This window comes from Microtus ochrogaster, assembly GCF_000317375.1.
Source record: "Microtus ochrogaster isolate Prairie Vole_2 chromosome 14 unlocalized genomic scaffold, MicOch1.0 chr14_random_1, whole genome shotgun sequence".
Classification (NCBI taxonomy): Eukaryota; Metazoa; Chordata; class Mammalia; order Rodentia; family Cricetidae; genus Microtus; species Microtus ochrogaster.
Genome location: NW_004949096.1, coordinates 17,430,411 through 17,454,446, shown reverse-complemented (window position 1 = coordinate 17,454,446; position 24,036 = coordinate 17,430,411). Strand labels below are relative to the sequence as shown.

At 51.8% G+C, this 24,036-nt stretch overlaps 1 protein-coding gene across 3 annotated transcripts in view; it reads right to left on the bottom strand.

Annotated features, from left to right (window-relative positions):
* Tspan18 (tetraspanin 18) overlaps positions 1 to 24,036 on the bottom strand; it is a 114,871-nt gene that overhangs the window by 19,972 nt on the left and 70,863 nt on the right. Inside the window, exons 1-3 of one of the 3 annotated variants that reach the window (XM_005364124.3) lie at positions 22,927 to 22,997; positions 13,231 to 13,365; positions 1,587 to 1,659 (exon numbers count right to left, since the gene is read on the bottom strand). In XM_005364124.3, the coding sequence (XP_005364181.1) occupies positions 1,587 to 1,649 (63 nt within the window). In that variant the 5' untranslated portion in view covers positions 1,650 to 1,659; positions 13,231 to 13,365; positions 22,927 to 22,997. Of the gene's footprint in view, positions 1 to 1,586; positions 1,660 to 13,230; positions 13,366 to 22,926; positions 22,998 to 24,036 lie in introns of those variants that run through there. The other 2 variants (XM_013352568.2, XM_026787713.1) reach the window with 2 other exon arrangements.

Here is a 24,036-nt window from a genome sequence, read left to right as displayed (position 1 = left end):
GTGGGGTGGGTGGAGAGACTGGAGGAGGAGAGGGCAGGCTGGAAGAGAAGCCAGCGCTGATTGTTGCACCCTAACTTTTGGCTCAGTTTCCCCACAAATCCTCCAGGAAGGTCTGCTCCTCTAATCACTGTCGGTGGCTTTGGAGTTAGTCATCTGATGAGAGTTAATTAGGAGGGTTCAGGCACGGGAAAAATGGGTTGGGGTTCCCAGCTAGGAAAATACCATTTGGTCTGTAGGCTACCTAGCTCCAAAATCCAGGAAGCAGGTTCCAGGGAAACACAAAAAAATGTGAAATTGGACAAGCAGAAGTGCAGACAGCCTGCCACAGCCAGCAGCCATGGTGCTTGAGCTAGTGGGCCAGGGCTGGTCAGGGAAGCCCATGGAGGCCCAAGAAGAGAGAGACAGAGACAGAGAGAGAGAGAGAGAGAGAGAGAGACAGAGAGAGAGAGAGAGAGAGAGAGAGAGAGAGAGAGAGAGAGAGAGGTTCTGCTATCAGAAGGGGCCGAGTAGGGAATTTGGTGGGCTGCTAGCATGGACAAGGTTTCCTGACGCCAGCACCTCTGCCCCTTCATAACCAGGCTGTGGTTTGGAGGATATGGACAAACCTGTTCTGTACTGGCTACGTTCTAGTCACCTTGTTGTCTATCTTGATAAATTTTCAAAAAGCCCGTTTTGGTAAGTCATTAAGAGATAAAAACACGGGCAGGCAGTGATGGTGCACGCCTTTAATCCCAGCTCTCAGAAGGCAGAGGATCTCTGAGTTTAAACCAGCCAGGTCCAGCACAGTCAGGGCTACACTGTCTTCAGTTTTTTGTTTTTGTTTAAGACAGGGTTTCTCAGTAGCTATGGGGCCAACCCTAGAACTCCACCTGTAGACCAGGCTGGCCTTGAACTCACAGAGACCTGCTTGTCTCTACCTCCTGAATGCTAGGATTAAAGGCGTGCACCATTACCTCTGGTTGAAACCCTGTCTTAAAAAAAAAATAAAACAATGAAACAAAGAGAGATTGAGGTTCAGAGTGATGAAGCGTGCTTCCAGCTGCAGAGCTGCAGTGTCAAGGCAGGCTCCCCTGAGAGGCTTTCACAAGGCTGGCTTGAACAGCTCTGAGGTCACTGCTTAATTGTGTGTGTGTGGGGGGGGTTAAGCAGGTGCACATACATATGTGTGCATGTGTGTGCATGTGCAGGCCACCTGTCAATCCCAGGTGCTATTCCCCAGGAGCCGTCCACACTGCTTTTGACAGTGTTAGCTTAAACAAAGCCCCTGGCTTTTTATGTGGGTTCTAGGCCCTGAACATGAGTTGTAAATGAGCCCTCTCCCTGGTCTCTCTAGCCTATCCTTGGCCAGAGGCTGTCCATCTCAGGGCCTGGCTGAAATGTCTGCTGTGAAGGGAGTAGCGGTTGGGCCTCAGGATTAGGGCAGTCAGTGCCAGGCCTCCCAGGAAGCCTACTGGTCAGACTCATCTACCTCTGGGTAATCAGCTTCCTGTGGACATTTTAGGGAGGAGGTTAGGCTTGTCGCCAGCAGAGACCAGAGACCTAGGGGACAACTAGGGGACACCCAGTGGAGACCCAGGGTCACTTACAAATATGAAGAAATTGAAAACAAACATCAGATACTTCATGCAGCTCAGACAGTCGCCTTCCATGGTGTTCCACCTAGAAAACACAAGGCCAAGCAATTCTTCAGCTGGAGACACTCAGACAGATTCCTCCAGCTGGAGCCCGGCCCAGCCTCGGCCAGGAGGCCCAGTAACAATTCCTCTCTCAAGGGCAAAGATTTGCTTCTTGTTGGGTCAGCACTGGGCAAGGACAGCTGGAGCTTCAATCTGGAGCCTTAGCTCTCATTCTCTACTTCCCTGTCTCTTGTCTGTCACCGTCCTCTGAAGTGCATGCCACACACCACACTTCACACAGACACATTGCATACTGCATATACTTCACACACACACACACACACACACACACACACACACACACACACGAGGTGACAAGAAAGAGACTATCCATGGAGTGCAAGGCCCTCTGTGGTAGTTCTCACTCCACTGAGCCCACAGGATATGGGGTGCAGTTGTAATGAAGACTGGGAGGACACACTAAACCTACCACCTTCAGGGGTGGCCAAATCACACAGTCTCCATGGAGTTTTGCCTTAGTGTCTTGACTTCAAATGGCCCTGAAATGCTAGGCCCCTGGAGACTTGCAGAGACAGAGGATTTAAAAACTGAACCCATGCAGGGTATCCCCGCTCCATATCTATCTGATGGCTCCATCCATTCATCTCCTCTCTCTTGCACAGACAACCCCCGAACACTTGGGGCCTGCCTCAGCAACCCCGGATGGGGAAAGAGGACATTTTAAAGGATAGGGGTTTTCACAGCAGTTCTCTAACTGGGCCCCTGAAGCCAGGAAACCCTAGTTATTTTCAGTACTCTCCATCCTACCCCCACTACCCCACCCCTGATCCCAGGACTCAGCCCTTCATCTCTAGCAGGCTTAGGGGCCAGTCTTGGATTGGGAGCAGACACGTCCCCTTGAGAGGAAACCTGTTTACAGATTGCACAGGAGAATGACGGATGTTTGATAAAGGCAGGCTATTACGTAGATTAAGTCCTTCAATCCTGGCTGGGAAGCATGGAAACAGGGCCAGCGTCCAGGGCCAACCTGACCTGCTGTGAACCCGACTTCTTCACTGGGGGTGTAGGACAGGGGAAGTGCAGTGGAGAGCAGGCTGGGAGCCACCTTCTCATGCCCTTCAACAAGACTACCTAGGGATACAGGAGCAGCAGCCTGGACCTGTTGCCCAGAGACCCCTCTCCCAAGCCTCTGAGAGTCCTATGCTTACAGCTGCGTGAAATGTAACTTACTGCTTCAAGTAGAATAAAGGCTCAGAGCTTTGAGAGGTACTTATGTCTGACACCAAGTGCTGACTTAGGATTGGCCTGATACCTTAAGTTACTAACACATCACTGAAAGTTATCATTCTTCCCAAAGAGTTGAGAAGTATTAATGTGGCCAATGATATGTAGGCAGCCAGTGAAGGACTCTGGCTGGGGCAGCCCAGCACCCTATGGGTACCACCTGGTGTAGGTGCTGTGTGGTTATTCAGAAGTACACATGGACCTCAGCGAGACATGTTTCCCCAAGAACCATGGCCAATGTCACTGAGATGCTTCCAGTGAGTAGGATGGACCAGCACAGAGGCGTCAGTTAACACAACTTCATCAATGAGTGAGTGAATCGTGGTGGGAAAGTGAAATAAAAGACAAAATGGCAGAGTCAGAAGTCAGAAACAGAGACCCATGTGCAAGAGAGAAATGGAGGGGACAGGTGATAGAGAGTGATCAATAAAAGGACACACAGATTGGACAAAGTCAGAGTTGGGGGGCAATGTCAGGGGGCAGAAGTGTCACCAGGACAGCTCTCCAGGGGCCAGCAGGTAGAAGTCTCCTAGTCAGAGCGTCTTAGGTGTGCCTCGCACCAGCCCAGCTTGCCCTAGAAGACAGAGCTTACTGTCACAGGATATGGGCACTGAGGCACAATGAGTGCAGAGCTCCTGATGTGCACACAGGCAATGACTTGCTAACTGGCTCATGGCACTAATGAAAAGCTATCGGGATGTGGGGTTTGCCAACTGGGGAAGGTGGCACTGGGTATCTCCTGCCTACAAAGCAGTCCCCCTACCCTGCTGGCTGCACGGGAGCCATGTCTTCATGTAGTTTCTGCCATGGTCTTTATCAGTGTAGCCCTGAGGTGACAGGCTTTGGTCACCATTCATCTGAGGCCACCTGGGCATCTGTTACATCTCTGCCGAGGGCCATGCCACCAAGCCCTTCCCAGCAACCACAGGCTACCTCAGGGAGAAGTTTGATGTAGCGAGCCTTTTTTTGGTTTTGTATGAAAATTTGCTAGAATTTTCCCCTAGACAGTCAGCTCCCAGCCGTACAAAGGAAGTTGGCCTTACTCTGTGGAGGCTTATGCTGGTCACATGTGTGGGAAGTTCTGTAGCCCAGACCTGCTTTAGGCTGTGTTAGAGAACAGACCCAGGAGAAGGTCTATTGGCAGAGCTTGGGTTGAGGATCTTTCTCAGGAGAGATGAGAGGATTTTAAGGTCTCAAAACACTTGTTCTCATGCTCTCCCTCAAGTGAAACCCACTTGGGGACAGTGACAGATTCTCCTTCCTACTGTCCCTTCTTTTACTAATCTGCTGATTAACTGATTCATCTGTCTATCCATATGTCCATCCATCAACCTACCTACCCACCCCATTCATCTATCAACCCATCTATTCACCCATTCATCCATCCATTCATACATACATATATTCACACATATACCCATCCACATACCTACCCACCCCATCCATCCACTTACCCACCCATCCATCCACTTACCCATCCATCCATCCATCCATCCACCTACCAATTCACTCATATTTTCATCTACTTAACCATTCAGGTATCTATTTACCCATCCATTTGTCCATCCATTCATCCACCTACCCATCTATCTATCCACCCACTCATCTACTCAACTTCCATTCATTTATATACTCCGTCTGTCCGTCCGTCCATCCATCCATCCATCCATCCATCCATCCATCCATCCATCATCCGTCCATCCATCCCTTTGTTTGCCATCCTACCTGGTCTGTCTGGTGAGGATTCCCCCAAAACTGGCCCTGGCAGGAGGGAAGGGTCTATGTATTATGCCTTGGCAGGACTCTTACTGAAAAGGAAAAGAACTCTTGGAAGGGTAGAGGACAGGGCATCCAGGTCTGACAAGTCCAAGATCTTCATACAGGGATAGTTCACTGGACAAGATGAAGCCACCCAATTTGTCACAGCTCTAGGGTCATTCAAGAGGTGTGGTTCTGCAGTGAATCCATGCTTAGTCATGGGACTTGGGGGAGTAGGGCTGGGTCATGGTTTCCCAAGCCCTCTTCACCCCCCCCCCCCGATTCCAGCCCTGGTCCAGCACCATCACACTCATCTGTCATCCCAGGCCATGGTCTTAATTCTGTCATGCATCATTTTCCTCTGAATACAGCTGCTGGGCAGGGGGAATATGGGTTGTCTAGGAGGACTGGGTGGCCAGCACTTATCTCCTCACCGAGGAGCACGCTGTCATCTGGCACACAGGGCTTCCAATCTCTGAGGCTGAAACCCTCTGCTGCCTCACTCCCTTTCCTCTCTGTCCTTCTGGAGAGCCTGTCCCACAGTTCGGCTCCTGTCTGCCTGGAAAATATGGCTCCATTCAGTTTATCACTGCTGCATCAGAGCCTGGGACAGCCCCACCTTATCAAGTCACTTGAGACCTGGAATAGTCACTCTGAGAACTGCAATGATCCGCTTTGAAACCAAAGGTGGCCGAAAGACTCAACAGTGCCAGAGTAGAGGGAAGACTTCGGAGGCGGAGGTACTGTGGTTCTCAGGGTTAGCACACATCGGGAGTAAACGGATGTCTGACCCGAATCACTGGTGTGGGGAGGACCGTGGATGGAGTACATAGTTGGCATGGGTACAAATGGCTTTGCCCTAAGTGGCCCCGTATTTAAATTAATTGCTCCAATACTATGTCAATTAATAGTAACTATAAGATAACACATTTACCAAGCACCAGGCTCTGCTCAGCCTTCTCCTGTGGTCTCTTATTAAACATTTACCTAGGTTGTGGGTCCCAGCATCCATTCTTACAGGTGAAGAAACGGAGGTTCACAGATGATAACCAAGTTGCCTGAGTTTGCTGACCTGCTTGGTGAGGTATGTCTGATCCAGACACAGGTCATTGAAATGAAAACCAGAGTTCCTGGCAAAATAGTGTCCATGGGACATGACAGATACAGCCCTGAGAGAGGAGGAGCCATGCCTTCATCCCCAACATCCCTGGCCTGACCTGCGCAGCCAAACACAAAGCCTGGGAAAGATGCGTAGCTCCTCCCCTGAGCCAGCTGGAAGCTGTAGGAGCAGGACCCAGCCCTGCCATCCCCTGACAGATGGGAGCCCCTAGGCCAGAGAGGGTAGGGATGGGGCTGCGGTAATGCAATGCCCCGGGGCTTTCCTCAGCAGGCTCTCGCCTGGGCCAGACAGCTTTATTAATCTTGTCCCCTCATGGCCCCAGATGGCAGCTTGGCTCGTCTGCTGGGATACGGGGCTGGGAGGGGTGCTCTGAGCAAGAATAACTGGGTTCCTAAATCACCCCTTTGCCTTTACTGCTCTCAGAGCAAGATGCGGAGACCCCATCTGAAGAGGCACATCCAGGCCATTTTTCCTGCATACTCCTATGCCAGCAGAGGGTGCTGTGGTGCAGGGCGGAGCCATTGCTGGGTCCCAGTGGAACCAGTGTTTGGATTCTATTCCAACAAGGGGGGATGGTGGCGGGGGTTCTCTCCTATCTCCTCTCCTCTGGAGGAGCCTGCACCCCTCACCTGGAGCATGAAGACACTCAGCTCCAACTCCCTATCCCCTGCCCATGGTCACTGCCAGGTTGGAAGAGACCAATGAGCTGATTTCAACACCCAGCATATTCGTTTCCCTTCCCCTCTTCTCCCAGTACCCACTAGAGCCAACCCTGCCTGGGCTTGGTCCAGAAAAGGCCAGTGACTGTGTGCTCCCTCGCTGCCACGACTGTCACTCAAGCCTAGTGAAGATCAATTACCAGTCCTGAGAGAGCGGTGTTAACAACCACATCCTCCAAATCCCTGACTGTGCCAGGATGGACACAGAATAAAGTGCCACAGGCCAATGTGTCTAGAGGGGGCATGAAGGTCTCCGGGGGTGGGAGGAGGGACAGGGAAGGAACTGACTTTTTTAATGGAAGCTGATGAAGATGCCAGAGCCTGAAAGCTCATTTGATCCTCCAGAAAGCTCAGCAGAGTGCATGATCTTGTCACTCTCCCAGGCTGGATGAAGCCAAGAAGCTTGTCAAGTGGCTAGAAGGTCCCAAACCTGGGGGAAAAATGACCCACGGCTGAGTGGGGCACTTCAATCCACACTAACAAGCAAAGCACTTGTGAGAGCAGCACCAGTTTTGGCCACCAAGTTCTGGCTCCGGGGTGGGAAAGGCTTGCTAGCTCACTGGCTGCGCCTCTGGGCCTCTTCCCAAGACAGACGGGGCTGGGCTCGTAAACAAGCAATTGGCCCCAAATCCTGGGGCGTCTGCCCGTGGCACGGGGGGGGGGGGGGGAGGGAATGAAAGCCTAATTAGGCTCCAGAGGGCGGTGCCTGAGGGGAGCTGAATTCAAAGGACAGCCTTTCCTGCTGGATGCTCAATGAGCCATGAATGTCCAGGGCCCTGGAACTAGGCAACATCTGGGACACCAAGTTTGGGGCTCTGCCTCTGCCATGACCCCCACCCCACCAGGCAACCCTCAAAGATAGCAACTCGGTAGGGACTGTCCCCAAGTTCTCATTTCACAAGGCACACATGTGTCCAGAACCCCAAGCTCCTACAGCCTGCTGCCCTACCCTCTACCCTACAACCTCCTCAGGATGTACTTTGCCTTGGGCTGACTCTCAGAAGCACTTGGCACACAGTCCTCGCTGAGTCTTCCACGCTGGGAGGTGGCATTCCTATGTTTCAGGTGAAGACATGGCTCACCAGCCCAAACACACTAGAGGCCAGAGTGGAAATACTGAGATGCTAAGTCCTCCAGGGAGGTGACTCCAGGGACAGCCAGCCTGCTGAACTCCCTGCAGTCCCGACTGTGGGCTTTATGTCAGCTACGAAAGCCCTGGTCCCAGGCCTAGCTCAGCAGGCCCTCTCTGTCTCACGGGGGGGTGGAGGGGGTTGCAACCTCACCCTCATCTGCTCCCCCTTCCTACCTTTCACTCCTCAGAGCCTGGCTGGAACCCTTTGAAAGGCTTACTGATCCATCCCAAAATAAGTAGTGCTGTTGCTCGGGCAACCTGGCCCATCACACAGCCAAGACTGAAGTTTTGAATGGATTCACGGGTATTAAGGGGGCCTGGGAACTGGGAGGGCAGGGGCACGGGTCTGAGTGGAAGGGAGGGGTAAGGGACCCCAGGAATTCCTAATGGAGCTGTCCCTAGCCCTTGCAGGAAAAGGCAAGAAGATTCCTGACCATCATTGCTGTGACTAAGTGTCTGACAGTTCAAACAGGTGGCACGGGGGAAGCCAGGCCGAGGCAGACAAGGAGAGCACTGGGTGAGAGGGTGTGGGAGGGCTGGGGTGTCTCAGAGGAATTTCCCACTTGCGGGTGGAAAAGGGAAACTTCATTTCCCTGTAAATGCTGGTGTTGTCTCATCTGATCTCCACGTAACCCCACAGAGTAGGTTTATCATCATCCCTGACTGACGGCTGAGGAGCTGACCAGAGAAGTAAAATAACCTGCCCAACGCCACACAGCTGCTAAGTGGCAGACTGCAAGCCAGGCCTGTGTGGTTCCTAAGCCAGGACTCTTCCCACCCAGCCTGCCTGTCAGGAGCCATGGTGCCAGCCAGTCACTCAAAGCAGCTAACAGGAGGCATGCTCACAGACCTCACAGGTCCCAGCCACTGAACAACAGTGATCCTATAAGATAGCCATTGCAGCTGCTTTTCTCAGATGGGGAAACAGAGGCCTGAATTAGCACTGTCTCTTCAGAGTGGAGAGCTTCACTTTTCAGGTGGGGATGTTCTTTCTGGTGGCTAACCAAAGTCATACCTGCTTTACACTAGTCACAGCCTAACTGCACCAATACTCTGCCCCTCCCGAAGGCCTTCATTCACGCTCTTGCTTGATTCTCACACCTCCCAGGGAGGCAAAGGTGAGTTGGTGTTTTATGGGGAGAAAGGTCCAGAGAGGTTAAGGAGTCGAACTGAAGAGACACAGCTATGTTTTGGCCCAGGCACTTGGCCTTCAATTTTCCTGTCAATATGATGTCATCGTTCCTTCAGTCCCCCCTATACACTATGAACGGTCTTCCAGCTTCACCACCTGCCTCTCTATGCAATGAGTTTCATCTCCTCTTGCTCAAACTGCTGGGAAATTGTCAGACACTGGGTCTGTGGCTGACTCTCCCCAGAGGCAGCAGGTGCCTTTTTGGTGCAGAGATATCATTCTGGGCCCTTCCCTTCCCTCACCAGCTCCTCAGACCCACAGCTGATGCCGGCAGGGGTGTCTCCAGGGCAGTTGGAATCCATTCTTCTCATGTGACCCAAGGAGGGGTGGCTGAGACCTGTGCCAAGGAGGACAGACTGCAGGTATCTGACTCAAAGGATGAAGGAGGCAAACCAGGGAAGAAGAGAGGAGCTGTGGCAGAGCCCCGCCAAGACCAGGGAGGGCCGTTAGGAAGATGAATCTTGGACTCTGAGGCCAAGCTTAGTGGAAGGTTAGAGGAAGGAAAGCAGGGACCGCCTTTCCTTCTTCTCCATGATAAGCACCTCAGGGGGATGGCAAGACTGCTCAGTGGGAAAAGGTGCCTGCAACCTGATGATGTAAGCCTAATGACACAGTTAGATTTACAAGTGACCGCAGCACTGTTCTTCACTATGGCATGCACCTCGCTCCCCATATAACAGTAATAATTAATAAAATAAATGTAAACCTTAAAACAGCAGCCCAGCTGTTCCCTGGAGTCATCAGAAAGATGTGTGGAGAGAATGCGCTGGCGAGGGTGGGAAGGAGACAGACAGGGGCTTAGACACGAAGCCTTTCCAGGAGGCTGGTCACCATTCCCATGACACTCAGAGGTGCTAAGCACGGGATGATGCTGGTTCTCCTGGTCAGCGCTCTAGCAGGGTCGCTTTTATCGAACATGCCTAGGACCCAGAAGTGGTTCCTAGTTCCAGCTTATCCAGAGTTTGGATTATTTGAGCACCACTAACCCTTGCAATCCGAACCCCAAACTTCTCAGGACCGCACAAGCTCTCCAAAAGCTTTGTGCTTCAGACTTTCAGACAGGCAAGTGTGGTTCTGAGACAGTGGCTGCCATCACTGTCACCATGTTCTTTCCTACCTGGTCTGTGCACCGACAGAGAGCTCCACCTGCCTCCTCCCATTGGCTGGTGCTGGCAGGTGGGAGGAGCTAAGGGAATGGACAAGGCCGGACTTGAAGGGGTTGGGTTGTAGAGAGGTGGGGCCAAAGCTTGAGGACTGATGACTTCTCACACTGGGAAGCCATACTTGGGGCTCTGCCGCTATCTTTGGGCCATGGCCTATCAGCCCTGCGGGAGAATCTATGGTATAGAGCTGGAGGGGGGGAGAGCGCCTGGCTCTAGGAGAGGCTAGCTTCAGAGAAAGACTGAGCGGGCGTTGGTACTGTATCAGTGGTCTCCCAGTTTTAAGGAACAAGGAGGGACTCAGCTTGGACCAGAGGGCTAGACATGAGTGTAGGAAGGGAGACAGAGGCAATAATGGTTATATCAAGAGTTAGAAGAAGTGACACATATGCTTACAAAGTGCTGGGGACAAATGCCAAAATGCATCTAGTAACTCACTTAATTCCCGTGACAACCCACGAAGTAGGTATAATTATGATGTCTATCTTATAGATCGGAGATGTGAAGTGATGTGTCTGGAGTAGCACAGTTCTTGGGTCAATATTTGAACCCAGACAGTCTGGTTCCATCTGGCACCTGGAATGGGACAGTATTTATGGTATTTCGAAGCTGACAGGGCAAAATTAGAGAGTTCACCTCAGACATGATGTGGTGGCAATCTGGAGGGTTTTGCCACGATCTATAAGGGAGGAGAGCCTTAACTGGAGAACTGTCTTGATTACTGATGGACGTGGAAAGATACAGTCTACCACGGGCAGTATCATTCTCCAGGCTGGGCTCTGAGATGTGCAAGAGTGAAGAAAGCCAGCCGAGCAGGCAGCATGGGTGCACTGACTTTCCCTGCTTTGACTGTGGATGTGTTATGACCAGTTGTTTCAAGCTCTTTGCCTCTGTGAGGTCTCTGCAACGATAGACTGTTACCTGGAATTATAAGCTAAATAAAACCTTTTTTCCTTAGTTGCTTTGGTGGGATGGTTTTATTATGGCAACCAAAATGAGACTAGAACAACAGTCAAGGGCAATAGACATCCCAGTGGGATCTTCTGCCTGTTCACCACCTTGTATGACCTCAGCTCTTCTGAGCTCAAGTGCTCCTGCTGTCCCACAGGTCATCTGAATGTTCACAGTGTCCTCCCAGGAGGAAAGTCCCCCAGAAGTGAGCTATTATCACACCTCCTTAGGAAGCATGTGCCTGGGTCACATCCTGAGGTCTCAGGTCCCCAAGGCCATCCATCCTATAGGACCATCCTACAGCAGGCCTTAGAATGGGCCTTCTGGAAACAGGCCTGTGGTCTGCAAATGCAGTGAACAGGCCTCAGCCCTTAAACTGCAAGTCTGGCCCAAACCCAGTCCTCAGCCACACTGTGGGTGCCCAGCAGGGCTGGGAGTTAGGAGGTAGTTTCACCAGAGCAGAGAAGACAGACAAGCTGCTGTGAGTGTTGAATCTTAGCACTGCCGACATACACAGCATGTATGTACCCGTGTGCGCACACACACACATCTCAGCAGGGTAAGAAGGTCACACGTATGCTTACATGCTGACATGACCACAAGGCTGTGGTCTCCAGGAGTGTGTCGCTTGTAAGCCCCTGCCAGGTGCTGATGAGTGTTCCAGGAGGCCATGCCAGGCTCCAATCAGACCAAACAAGAACTTCCTCACAATTCCTAAGGATGTCAGGGACTCCACAGTTAAGTTTAGACTCCAAGGCCATCAGTTACCTCTGGGGCTTTGCCAAGCTCTGCCCTTTTGGCCTTGGGTTCCTGGTAGTAGGCTTTGTCTCTGGCCCTTCATCTGACTTTCATCTCTTAGTCCCTGTTGGAGCTCTTTCTCCCTTCTAAATAAACATGTGTGTGCATGCAGATGCACGCATGTGTACACACACACACACACACACACACACACACACACACACACACACGGACCAGTCTCTTCCTGGCTTCCTCTTACCAACTCAGCTGGACCACATCTCTCACTGAAGCCTTGTGTGGGGCCTGGATATCAGCCTCCCAGCCTTGCCCTGGGGCTGTGACCCCCAGAGGGAGGCAGCTGCCTTTCATTTAGAGTCTCTTATGCCAGCATCACTGGGCAAAGCCACCGAGTAAGGTGGCCTGAGGAATGCAGGGCCCTGCTGAGATCAGGAGGCTTGGGAGAGGAAGGATGTGAGAGATGGTTCATTTCCTCAGTATGCCTGGTGATCAGGGGACAGGAAGACCCGTAGGCTCTATGGAGCTCCCTGGGACCACAGGCTCACTGCTGCACGTTTGCTGATTGCCCAGGATGAGGAGCAGGCCTCAAAGCAGGCCATCCTGAGTGGGCCCCGCCTTGCCTGTGAGTGTTGTGAGAACTTGGCCAAGTCATTTCATGTCTGAGCCCCATAAGGTGACTGCAGAGATAACTGAGGACCTTAAAACTGCAGGAATGGTTGGTGACCTGCAGCCTGCCGGCCCAGCCCTTCTCTCCTTGACTCCTACACACCGTTCTGAGATTCTCTATGCTGTGCAATATGCATATGTATCCTTGGTATTCTCATGGAGGGCCCGAGAATCCCTTCCTTCCCAGCTCTGTCCACACTAGGTGTCCAGTTATTTCAGAGACAGCTGATATAAATCTCAGAGTGAACAGACACCTGGTCTGTTTTACCAATGCAGAATTCCATCCGTGAGTGTGATGTCTGCTGCAGAGGAAGGACCCAGGGGATTCTGGGAAAATGAAAGCAGAAGCGAGGAGGGAAGGACAGGAATCTAGGCCTGGGCCTCTCATGGGCTCTAATCCGGCTGTGGCTAAACCCTCTTGGGAGACACCAAATCAGCTGCACAAACCGTGAGGCCCAATAACAAGGAGTGGTCCCAGTTCAGATGTGGTGCATCCTTATATATAGTCCAAGCACTCGGGAGAACAAGGGAGGAAGGCTGTGAGTTCTAGGTTAGCTATGCAGTCAGAGTCCAAGCCAGTTAGGATGGATGATAAAACTCACCTGCTTTACACTATTTAGAGAGCCAAGGATCCGAGAGGTAGCTAGGCTTGTCCAATAGCACAGCATGGAAATGGCTGACCTGTGACCTTATGACACCGAGTCTCACAAACTGTCCCTCCTTAGAACCCACAGTCACAGCACCCCACATTTCTGCAACCCTGAGGACCCAGCCCCAAGGGGAGACCAAGTGTTCAGCTGCCTCCAAATCGCCTCTTACCTCACACATTCCTGAAATTTTTGTTTTGCATTTTACCTCAAAATCCACAGCTGTTTAATGTCAAAGTCGGGCTGCTGCTTCCAGATCTGGAGAATGCCAGGGTGTTGTGGGAAGCCCAGTGCTAATCCCCAAGTCCTGGGAGGAGCTCCACGACCTGCTGGGATCAAGCTCCTGCAAGGAAAGCACTGGTCTTGCATAGTCTGCTCTGCAGCTTGCACTGCCCAGCTGAGGTCAGGTTCAGGCTGACTACGGACCCAAAGGGCGGGACAGTGGACGTCAGTACCCTGCATCCTCCTGCTGCAGCGGCAGAGGAGCATGATTGCCCTGCTTAGACAGCCAGCTCCACTGCCGTGCTCACTGCTCCTGCGGGGACCATGGTTGGGGTCTTAGGGAGGGATTGGGTATGGGTAAGGATGATGGTAAGGGCTGGAGAGATGACTCAGCCATTAAAGGCTAGGCTCACAACCAAAAATGTTAAAACAGAGGCCATATATATACTTCACGAAATGAAATCACTGTCAAGAGGAAGTTGTTTGAAGACCAGACAGTCCAAGCCAGGAACTGCTGGAAAGACTGCAGAGCCTAGGACTGGGAAGGCTGGGAGTCCTGCTTGGGGATACTAGCACGTGGTGGGCAGGTCGAGTCCGGGCACTTGGTAGAGGCATGCGTGAGGCTGGCTCTGGGTGGAGCTGGGTAAGCCCAGGAGCAGACTGTGGGATGAACATAAAAGTGGCCCACGGGGCTCCGCTTGTGTTTGTCTACTTCCTAAGGGATAGGGCAGTGGAGGTGGGCTGGACCCCAACGTCTGATCTGCTCCTATAGCTTCCAGGGATTGTGGGAGACAGCAGCAGTCTTACTGAGCCCAGAGGACCCTGCCCTTCTGAGGGTTTCTAGAGAAGACCCACTAGAAGGGAGACCAGCAGTTCTCCTGTGGCTGAGGGCTGGGCACCTTTCCAGGAGTCCTGGAGTTGGCCTGGGTGGTGTGAACAGCGACCCTGCTCTCACTAGAACTAAGGCAGCAATGCACCCATGCCAAAACACCAAGCAGACATTATTTTCCAGCTAGTTCCACCTCACCAGCTTCTGTTTTGCCTCAGGTGCTTTTAGAAGGAGGCCTGAAAGACATGGGGCTAGTGTTAAACCTTGTAGTCTAGATAGACTTGGCATAAGTTGGTGCCGTGTGACTTGACACCACTTGCTGTCTTCCATGTGCTTGTTTGCCCTGGGGTCAGTACACACTATCACATATGGAGGGGAACGCCGTGCAGCCAAACACGGAGAATAGCTCCTGGCCAGAGGCCCTGACAGACAGGAGGAATGTGTCGCTGAGCGGCAAAGGAGTAAAGACCAAGGGCTGCTAGGTTAGAGCAGTCAGAGTGGCCTGTGTCCTTGGAACCACTCTGCCTATATCCTGAGATAAACTTACGACAATACTGTGGGACTCACATTGCGCTAACTCACCTCTACCCTAGCTGAGGAAGCTGAGGCTGTGGTGTAAAGGAGTTAGCCAGGGGGGCAGGAGCAGGCCAATGAGTAACACAATCCCCACACTGCAGGTGGGGCTAGGGCTAGCATAAGACATGACTTAGTGGGCCTCTGCATGACCAGCTCTCTTCCTTGGAGCTCACCCCTCCAGATCCATCCCTCTCACTAGCCTTTGAATCTCCAGCCAAAGGCTTATCCCCTGTAGTGGTCTGAATGGGAATGGTCCCCAAAGGCCCTTATGTCTGACTACTTAGTCCCCAGTTGGTGGAACTGTTGAGAAGGACTGGGAGGTGTGGCCTCATTGGAGACAGGCTTTCAGGCTCCCTGAGTCTCCTGTTGCCACCCCAGAGCAGTCTCTGCTACCTGATTGCAAGTCTGAACTCTGTGGTTCCCGTTGTCACGCCTTACTCTGCCATCATGGATTCTGATCCTCTGAAACCAGGAACCCAATTAAACTCTTCCTTTTATAATTTACCTTGGCTGTGGTGTCTATCACATCAATAGGAAAATAACTAGGTCAACCACCCTGTGTTTACATACTCTCCTCCCCCCGACCTGTCACACCAACAGGGACACAGGACCGACCCTGGAGCTGCCTTAACTTCCTGTCTTTGTCACGTGTCCCTGATGATAGTGCCCAGAACTCAAAAACTAGCAGACATCTCTGGGCCATCAAAGTGTGATAAAAGCTCCTAGGTTCTTTTGGTACTGGAAAGACTCCTGCCAAAAATCCTAAAGCCTACCTGAATCCTCCGAGCTGCTGCACATGGGGCTCTGGGGCCTCTAGGCTGTGTGGAGCCTCACACTGCCACAGGACCACAGAGCTGTCTGCTCATCATCCTTCAAAAACACCCACCACAGGCTCTTCCACCTCAGCGCACATCCATGCCTGCCTCCCATTCTGTTTCCAATTCCAAGTGAAACAATTTCTCCAGGAAGCTTCCCCAGAGCTCTGTCTCTTCTACAAGGTTGACTCTCTGGGGGGTGGGGCCAGGTGGCTTGAATAATTAGCTGGGTCTATTAACTCACTGAGCAGGTGATGGCTGTGTGACCTCAGGCAGGTCACTTCACGTCCCTGTGCTTCAGATTTTTAAAACCTGTGCTTCTCAGCAGGCTGCTGTGTGGCCCACGGCACATAGCATGACATGTGACATTTCTGCTGTGCTTACATGATGTACGTGTTTATCAGGATGTCGTGGAGTCCACTGCAGGCAGGGTTGGGAAGGACTCGCCACTCAGTGCCCCTCTAACAGTGTCCATTAGCACAGCAGGGACCTGATTATAGGTGAGGGTGACATTTACCAAGCCCACCTCAGATACGAGGGTGCTGAGTGCCAGGAGAGTTCCTGCCTAAGGCACACAGCACGTGACAGGTACAGAATTAAAACCCAAGGTCAGTGAACAGCAGAAAGTAACTTTCAGAATCGTCTGAACTTGGTGTTCTTGGTTGGAAGTGAGCTGCCCATTGCCAGAGGTATGCAAGCAGAGACTCAGTGACCACCTATCAGAGAGTTGAAAGAGATGACCTGGAATCCTCCCAGCCACATGGCCTTCGAAGGGACAAATTCTCTCAGAACTTCCCTCCAGAGATTTACATCTTCTGGGTCAAGTGAGGAAAAGGCTTGAAGTCACCCAAGGGAGAGGCCTGGTGGGTGGGACCTGACTGGAACCGTCTAGCTGGAATCACAGCACAGTGCAAGGCTGGGTGGGTGTTGTGATATCTGAACACATGGAGGCCCAGGGCCGGGGCCAGAGCTGCCTCCAGTGGGCTCTGAGCCAACTCACTTTAGCCTAAATTACTTTGAGCAGCGGCTGTATGTAGAAGAGACTGTGTAACCTGCTTGCTGCCACCCCCACCAAGCAGGGCCCTGTCTGGCACTCTACCTGGCTGCCACTTTTATCCCTGCCTACTCCTGACTTTTGGGGGCTCTGACCCCTCTCTTCTGCGAAGGACCAGGCTCAGACCACCCTTTATGACGTCCCTTCTCCCTGCTGTGACTGGACTCCCTACTGAATCAGCTCTGAGGTCTTGTCCTAATAGAAGTATGGTCTTGCAGGGTCCCTTCACCCTATCCTAGTCCCCTTCACAGAGCTAGACTCAGGAGCCCCGAGAAGGATGAAGTCATGGGGAAGGGTCTGGACTGGGGGCTTCCTCTGGCAGCTCCTCTTCACCTGTGTTACTATTTAGTGTAGAATGTTTCCACAGCTAATGTGTTTGAATACTTGGTCCCCAGCTAGAGGAGCCATTTGGGGATGGGCAGGCCTTGAGATTTCTAAGCCCAGATGTATCTAACTTGTGGCCCAAGGTTTTCGCGCATGAACTTTGTGGATGACAGGTTGTGTCAACTTTAAAGGCTGGACAGCCTGTATCCCTTCCAGCTTCAGCCCTCTCCTTCCTGATCCATCAAAATGGAACGAGCTGAGCTGCAAACTCTGCTATCACGAAGCCCTAGCTGTCATACCTTCCCACAGTGGACCACATCCCCCAAACCGAGAGCCCAAACACACCCGTTCTCCCCGAGGAGGCTTCTGCTGGGGACTCTGTCACGGCCAAGAGAAGAAAGAGTAGCTGACATTGAACACTGACCACAGGCCCCGGCCCAAAGAGTCCCTTCTGGGGAAGCTGGGCTCTGCTCTGTCGTTTACAATGCCTTCATTGCAAGCCGTGGACCCAAAGTACAGCCAGAGTGTTGTCTCCTCTGCCCCAAGTAGGTAAAAGGCACCTGGGGACAACACAGGCCAAGACTTACTAACTTACCAATGGTTACTAATGGTAACCTAATGGCTACCGACAGCTTCAAAGTCCTGACAAGGGGGCACAGCAGAAAGCATGGCTCCATTAATGACAGATCCTTTAGCCCTAGGGCACGGCTCCTCCTTGACACAGGGCATCTGGTGTCTGTCCTGTCTTCTTCCCCATCTCCCTGCAGGCTCATCACGTTCTAAAGAAACTGTCATCAGCTTGGGACCTTGCAGTGACAGCTTCTGAATGACAGAAATACCTTTGCCCCTGATGAGCCCTCGACAGTTCACTCTTGACCACTGTCCCTGGCTTCCCACCACGTTTCCAAGGGCACAGGGCAGTTTTCCTCCTTTGTATAAACTTTGTCATGGCTCCTAGTACCCCTAGGGAAAAGCCTGAACCCCACACAGAGACCTAGCTGCTCTCCATTCCCCAACTCCCTCCTTCAGTCCAACACTTAGGAAATGGCAGTGCCAGGGTCAAGTTCAAGTGCTCTGTGTGTCCCTTTAGCGCCAAGATGGGGGCCTCAAACTGTGTTCTCTCAACCTCAGTGGCTTCCCCAGGACAGCAGTGGAGGACACTGAGTGACAGCACAGACTCCCACAGGTGGAGAGCAGCTGCCTTGCCAGGTTGCAGGAAGCTGGGCCATGTCAAGCCCTGGGACATGTGACAGGAGAGAGGGCTGCAGCACGTGGCCACATCTGCCTACTTGGCTCTCCCAGCCCGGGCTGCACGTGGCTGGGCTTAAACTCTGGTCTCCCTGGGTCTCTAAGACCTCAGAGAACCTCGAGTACAGGGAAGTTGGGTTGCTCCACTCCCATGGGACCACTCTGCACTGACCGCTCTTAAGGCTTATGGTCTGGACAGCAAGTCCAGCCGCTGGCTGACTGTCTGCTCTTGACTGTGCTCCTGTTCCTGTTCTTAACAAGAGAAACCACGGAGCCATGTTGTAGTCTGGGGAAGTTCCATACTGAAAGAGAACATGACTGTGAGGTGGGAATGGAGAAGCCCAGAGATGACACATGACACTTGTTTTTAAGTCAAACTATCTGAATTGTTTGTATTTGTTTTGTTTTATTTTATTTAATGTGTGTGTGCACATGTGTGAGCCAGAATGCAGGCACATGTGTGCATTCATGTGGAGGTCAAAGGTCAACCTCATATGCCATTCCTCAGGCACAGCCTACTTTTATTGGACACAGGTCTCTCATTGGCCTGGAACTTGCCGAGTGGGTTATCCTGGCTGGCCACAGAACCCCAGAGGTCCTCTTGTCTCAGCTTCTCTAAGTGCTGGGATTATAAACATGTCACTGTGCCTGACCTTTTTACATGGGCTCTGGAAGTAGAACTTAGGTCCTCATGCATACGCATGGTGAGCACTTTACCAACCAAGCTATTGCTCCAACCATCTATGGATTTCTTTCTATTACTTTGCATGTTTTGAGAGAGGGTCTCTCTGTTATGGTTGGCCTTAAACTCACAGAAATCTGCCTGCCTCAGACTTCTGGGTTCTGGGATTACAGGTGTGAGCCACCATGCTTGGCTCTTCTTAGGAATTCTTAAATAACATGTATTATCCTCTTTATGACTTTTAAAAGAGGCACATCCATTTATATGTATGTGGGTATGCATGAGTATGTGCTCCACGTTTGGGGAGTGCCTGTGGAGGCCAGAAGAAGGTATCGGATTCCCTAGAACTGGAGTCACAGATGGTTGTGGTACCTAACCTGGTCCTCTCAAGAGCAGCAAGTGCTCTTAACAACTGAGCCATCTCTTCAGCTTCTCCTGATAGCTTTCACAAAGTATCGTGTCTTAAAAAACAAAGCACTGAGCTGAACTCCTTGGGAAAAGAGAGTTTTATGCAATGGGCAGTTTAAGTAGGGCCATACACAGCTTCCAAGCATCCTTCCCAAGCCTTTATCCCACATCCCGAGTGTGGTGAGGTGGCTTGCGCACAGGGTTTAATTTAAAGCTTAGCATAGGCCTCTGTAGTTGGATGCTATGAGAACTGGTTCAAGGCCTTCCCTTTGGAAGCGAGGTCTAAATTCTCGGTTTTGACAGCCAACACCACAGGCTGCCTCCTGCCACTGATGCAGAAACCGATAAACTCAAAGCCATTTGTTCTTTGTCCACTGCACTACTGGAAAACCAATGACATTCTCCAGGAGCAAAATTGAAGTGTCACGGGGACAAAAAGCCAGAGAAGAGCGTCTCTACACACAACTTGACACTGGAAGAATAGATTGCTGAGAGCCACTGCGATCTGTCCATTGGTCCCACCCACTCACCTATCTCAGATACTGCATACACCAGGCTCTGCACACTGCTGGAGACAGGGAGGGGAGATGCCCACGGCCCGAAAGAAGAGGCGAGGAGGATGCTGGCCAGAAAGGACCCTCTACAACTTCTAACATTTGTGCTGTCTACAAATATCCCAACCACTTGCAAATCAGGATTCAAGTAGTGAGAACCAAGTGCCATTCCGCCATTTCTTTCTATGAGCAGACCCTGCTGCCTCCCTGGGACCTTCCACCTGCAGAGAGCAGAGCTGGGGTTTGATAGTCCAGACCACACTTTGGTCTAGGGATAACGTTTTTTCACTCAGACTTCAGCCTAGGAAGGCAAGAAGGTGTTAATGAAAGTTGCAGGAGCCACTCGGACAAGAGTGGGACCATGCCGAAGGTTTTAGTCTGCAGATCCAGCGTCCTGTGAGCAGGGTGTATGTTGTCCTCTGCAAGGGGACAGTATGGGACTCTCAGGACTCAGGCATATGCTAAGGACTCATGAATAAATGAATGAATGTGATGGGGAGAAGAAAGCTGTACCCCACCTGGAATCAGGGGTATCACTCCCAGCTCATCACCAGGATTTGGGTGCCTGGATGAATAATCTGTGCTCCAAACCCCGCCTCAGATGTTTGGAGTTAAACTCCAAGGGCTGGCAAGATGTCTGACCAGATAAAGGTGATTGCTACTTATCTTGGTTACTTTTCTATTGCTGTGTTAAAACACAACTGGCAATTTATAGAAGAGAAGGTTTCCATGAGTTTATGGTTCCAGAGGGACAAGAGTCCACACCCATAACAGTGGGGAGGTGCGGCTGCAGGCAGACGTGGCAGCTGGGGTAGCAGCTGAGAACTCACATCTTAAACTGCAAGCAGAGAGCAAACTGGGAATGGTGGAAGGCTTTGAAACGTCAAATACCACCTCCAGTGACACACTTCCTCCAGGAAGACCACGTTCCCTACACCTCCCCAACAGCTCCATCAGGGAACCAAGACGCTACGGGGGATATTCTCTTTCAACCCACCCCACCACAAAACAAACCTAAACAACCCAGCACACCATGAAACCTGAGGACCCCTGAAATTCCCAGTACCTATACGGTGGAGGAAGAGAACTGACTCACAAAGGCTGTCCTCTGGCCTCCACATGTGCACCAGTGAACACGCATGCATACATACATGCATGTGCGAGCTCACGTGCATGCGCAACACACACAACTGAAATGTAAGTTGAAATCTAAATGCTAATGGCACCGGCATGTCTCACCAAGGCACTCTGGAGGCACGTCTGATCTGCACCTGAGCTCTGGAAGAAATGAGTTATTGTGTGTGCTTTCTGACATGGAAGGAGACCCTTGAAGGAACACTGGGAAAAGTGTGTGACTGGGAGATGATTGGGGACAACGGAGGGGTCTTGTGCTCACTTCACAGATGACAAACTGGAGTACAGGGAGGCTATAAAAACTGGGAAGAATGCAGTGGCTAGACATGGCAGTGTACCCTGCAATCCCAGCACTTGGGAGCTACAGGTAAGAGGACAGGGTACATCGTAGGCTCTTACCTCAACAAAGTAAACTTAGTCAACATCTAAAGCAAGGTCTGCCGTGACACTTGCAGTAGCGCATTTCTGAAGTCCAAGCGCTAGGAACGCGGAGGCAGAGGGATGGTGATTTTGAGGCTGACCTAGACTAGACAGTGAGAACTTGCTGTAGAAGACAAGAAACAGCCCACCAGAACAAGCCACAGAAATCCTGCAAGTAGCTAGGGAGTAAAGTCAGAAAGCCTCCCACATATTTTCCCAGGGGCAAGAGAGGGACTGAGAGAGGGACCCCAGCCCAGGAAGCTTTACAGGACTCTATCCCAGGGCTCCAGCCAGCCCCAAGATACACCAGGCTGCCCTCTGAGGACTCACGCTCTCTAGCTTCTACTCTTGCCTTCTGCATGCCATCCCCATATCTTCTGTCCAGTGACGCAGCCAGTTTTCAAACCCAGTGTCTAGACCCTGAGGCCCTGATTTACTATACAGCCAAGAAGCATCTTTTCCCTTTGGCTTGGAGTCCCAGAGTCTCCTGCAGAGTGGGCTGGGAGTCCCTGAGCTTGGAGTATTGGTACCAGAGGCTCCTGCTGTTGTGTTGCAGAATGACTTGGACCCTGAGAGGTCTGCACAGAGATCTCTAGTAGGGTCCTTCTCCTTGAGGGAGTACGGAACTTTGAGACTTGGAGGGCAAGGACCAAGTCATTGTATGATTGTCAGACCCATGTGAAGGGGCTTTTGAAAAATGGTTGGAACGAATAGAGCCTGCAAACAGCCCCATGTCTGACCAGGCTTGAGCACGGAGGGAGACCCTTGGGAGTGGTGGAGAATAAAACCGCAGAAGAAGATCCTGCCCTCAGATCCTGGAACTCCTGAAGAACAGGACCGGGAGCCCGAGGGCTGAGGTTCTTGTGTCCTGCTCTGTTCCTAGTGTCTAACAACAGACCACACAGCAGCTACTCCAGACCCGGACACTGGATCAGGGTGAGCAGGCTTTGACCATGAGGAGCTAGGCACACCATATAAGGGCAGGTCTGTGTGGCGAGTCAGAGCTGGGGAGGAGGAAGAACTTTCCAAGCTGGTGGAGAGCCTACAGGTTTGTAGGTTTACCGTTGACCAGCACCAGGGACAGGGCGAACCTTTAACCTTTAACCCTTGGCTGCAGCTGCGTGGCAGCAGTGTGCTAAACTGTGCATTTCAACCTTTTATTTCCACATGAAATCTTACATCACACCCTAAAGATGGGGTATAGCTGTTGTTTTCAGGTTCTCAGGCGGGTACTCCCAGACTGGCCCGTTCCTCTGGGGCTGTCTCCCATCACTCCCAATCTCCTTGAGAAGCCTTACAGAAGCCAGGTTTGTTTGGTCCTCCAGAGAGGGCCTGGGTCTTCCTAGACCTGGGTTTTCTGAGGCTAAAGCAAGTTCCTCCTTCAAGAAGGGATGGGGGAGCCCTTCCCATGGAATGGAGTTCGATCCAAGCCCTGGGGGCTCAAACAGCAGGGTGACCATTAGGGAAGCAGAAGGAGGAAGCTGCTGCCACCTGTTCAGCAAGAAGTCTGCTCTTTTAGATGTTTTTTTCATCATTGAGTCCTCATGGTAACCAATGGGATCATGAGAGCTATGGTGGAGGACAAGGTACCCTGCTGATGCCCTCTGTGACAAAAAGGGCAAGCCAGAACTCCCTTACCTGGTCAGCTGAGCTGGAAAGCCTGTGTCTGTGTTTAGATTGCACACCAAGGACTTCACCTGCAGTATCAGGAGGGCTGGTTTCTGCAGAATGCAGGCTGTCCAGCAGCTGTCTACCTGTCTGGGAAGCAGAAGAGTCTTGACTATCTGGCCAGGTTGATGTCATCACCTTCCAGCACTCCAGGCCTCCCCTTCCAGTGTGGTTTGCAATGCCCTTGGTTCCCAGGAGGCAGTCCAAACAGCCTGCTGAAGCCAGGGCTCTGCACTGGGGGACCTGCCACCAGGACCCAGCTGAAGTTCTGAGGGAACAGTTCAGAAGCACAAAGGTATGTGCCCATGGCACACAGGTGTATGCATCCCACAGTGCCAGAGTAATACACATAGGCCTGCCGCTAAGCTGCACAGAGCAAAGGGCCCTTCCGAAGGGAGGCTTATGAATGTGCCCAGTTCACTTAGATGCAAAACTTAAGTCCAGAGGTTGAATGACTGGAAGTGTTAGGTGTCTGAGTCCCTCGGAGAAAAGGTCCTTGTTCATGTGAAAACACATCTGTGGTCTGCAGGCAAGATAGAGAGCCATGGTCTCCTGTAACCAATGTGGAGACTGATACCCAGGGAGGGGCAGTCACCCGACTAGAGCCACACAGCAAATTGGCAGAGCAAACCTGGGTCTATCCAAACGCATGGCTCCAGGGATGCCTATTCTTTTGGACTTGTCAGATTTGAAGCCTGTCGAGCAGTCCCCAGCCTTAGCAGGAGCCTCCCTGATATGCTGTCAGGAGTGTGGGCCACCATTTTTGCCCAGTCACAGATCACAACAAAGAATTGCTTCCTGGCTGTGTTTGAGTCCAGGCAAAGTGTGGAAAATTGTGCCCTGAAACCAGAAGCACTGGAGACAGTAGACCTTGGAACACATGCTTGGATAATAACTTTCCCCCCAGTAGTGGTGTTCTGGACAAGTTAGGCGGCCTCTCATTTCCTCATTTGCGAACAAGGCGGATAATGGGATTGCTCCCCAAAGCTTGCTGGGAGTTAAAATGCTTCATTGGTCTGGATGAAGAAGACCATAGAAGAGCATTTGACATAGGGCAATTGCTCAGTAAGTGTAGCCAGG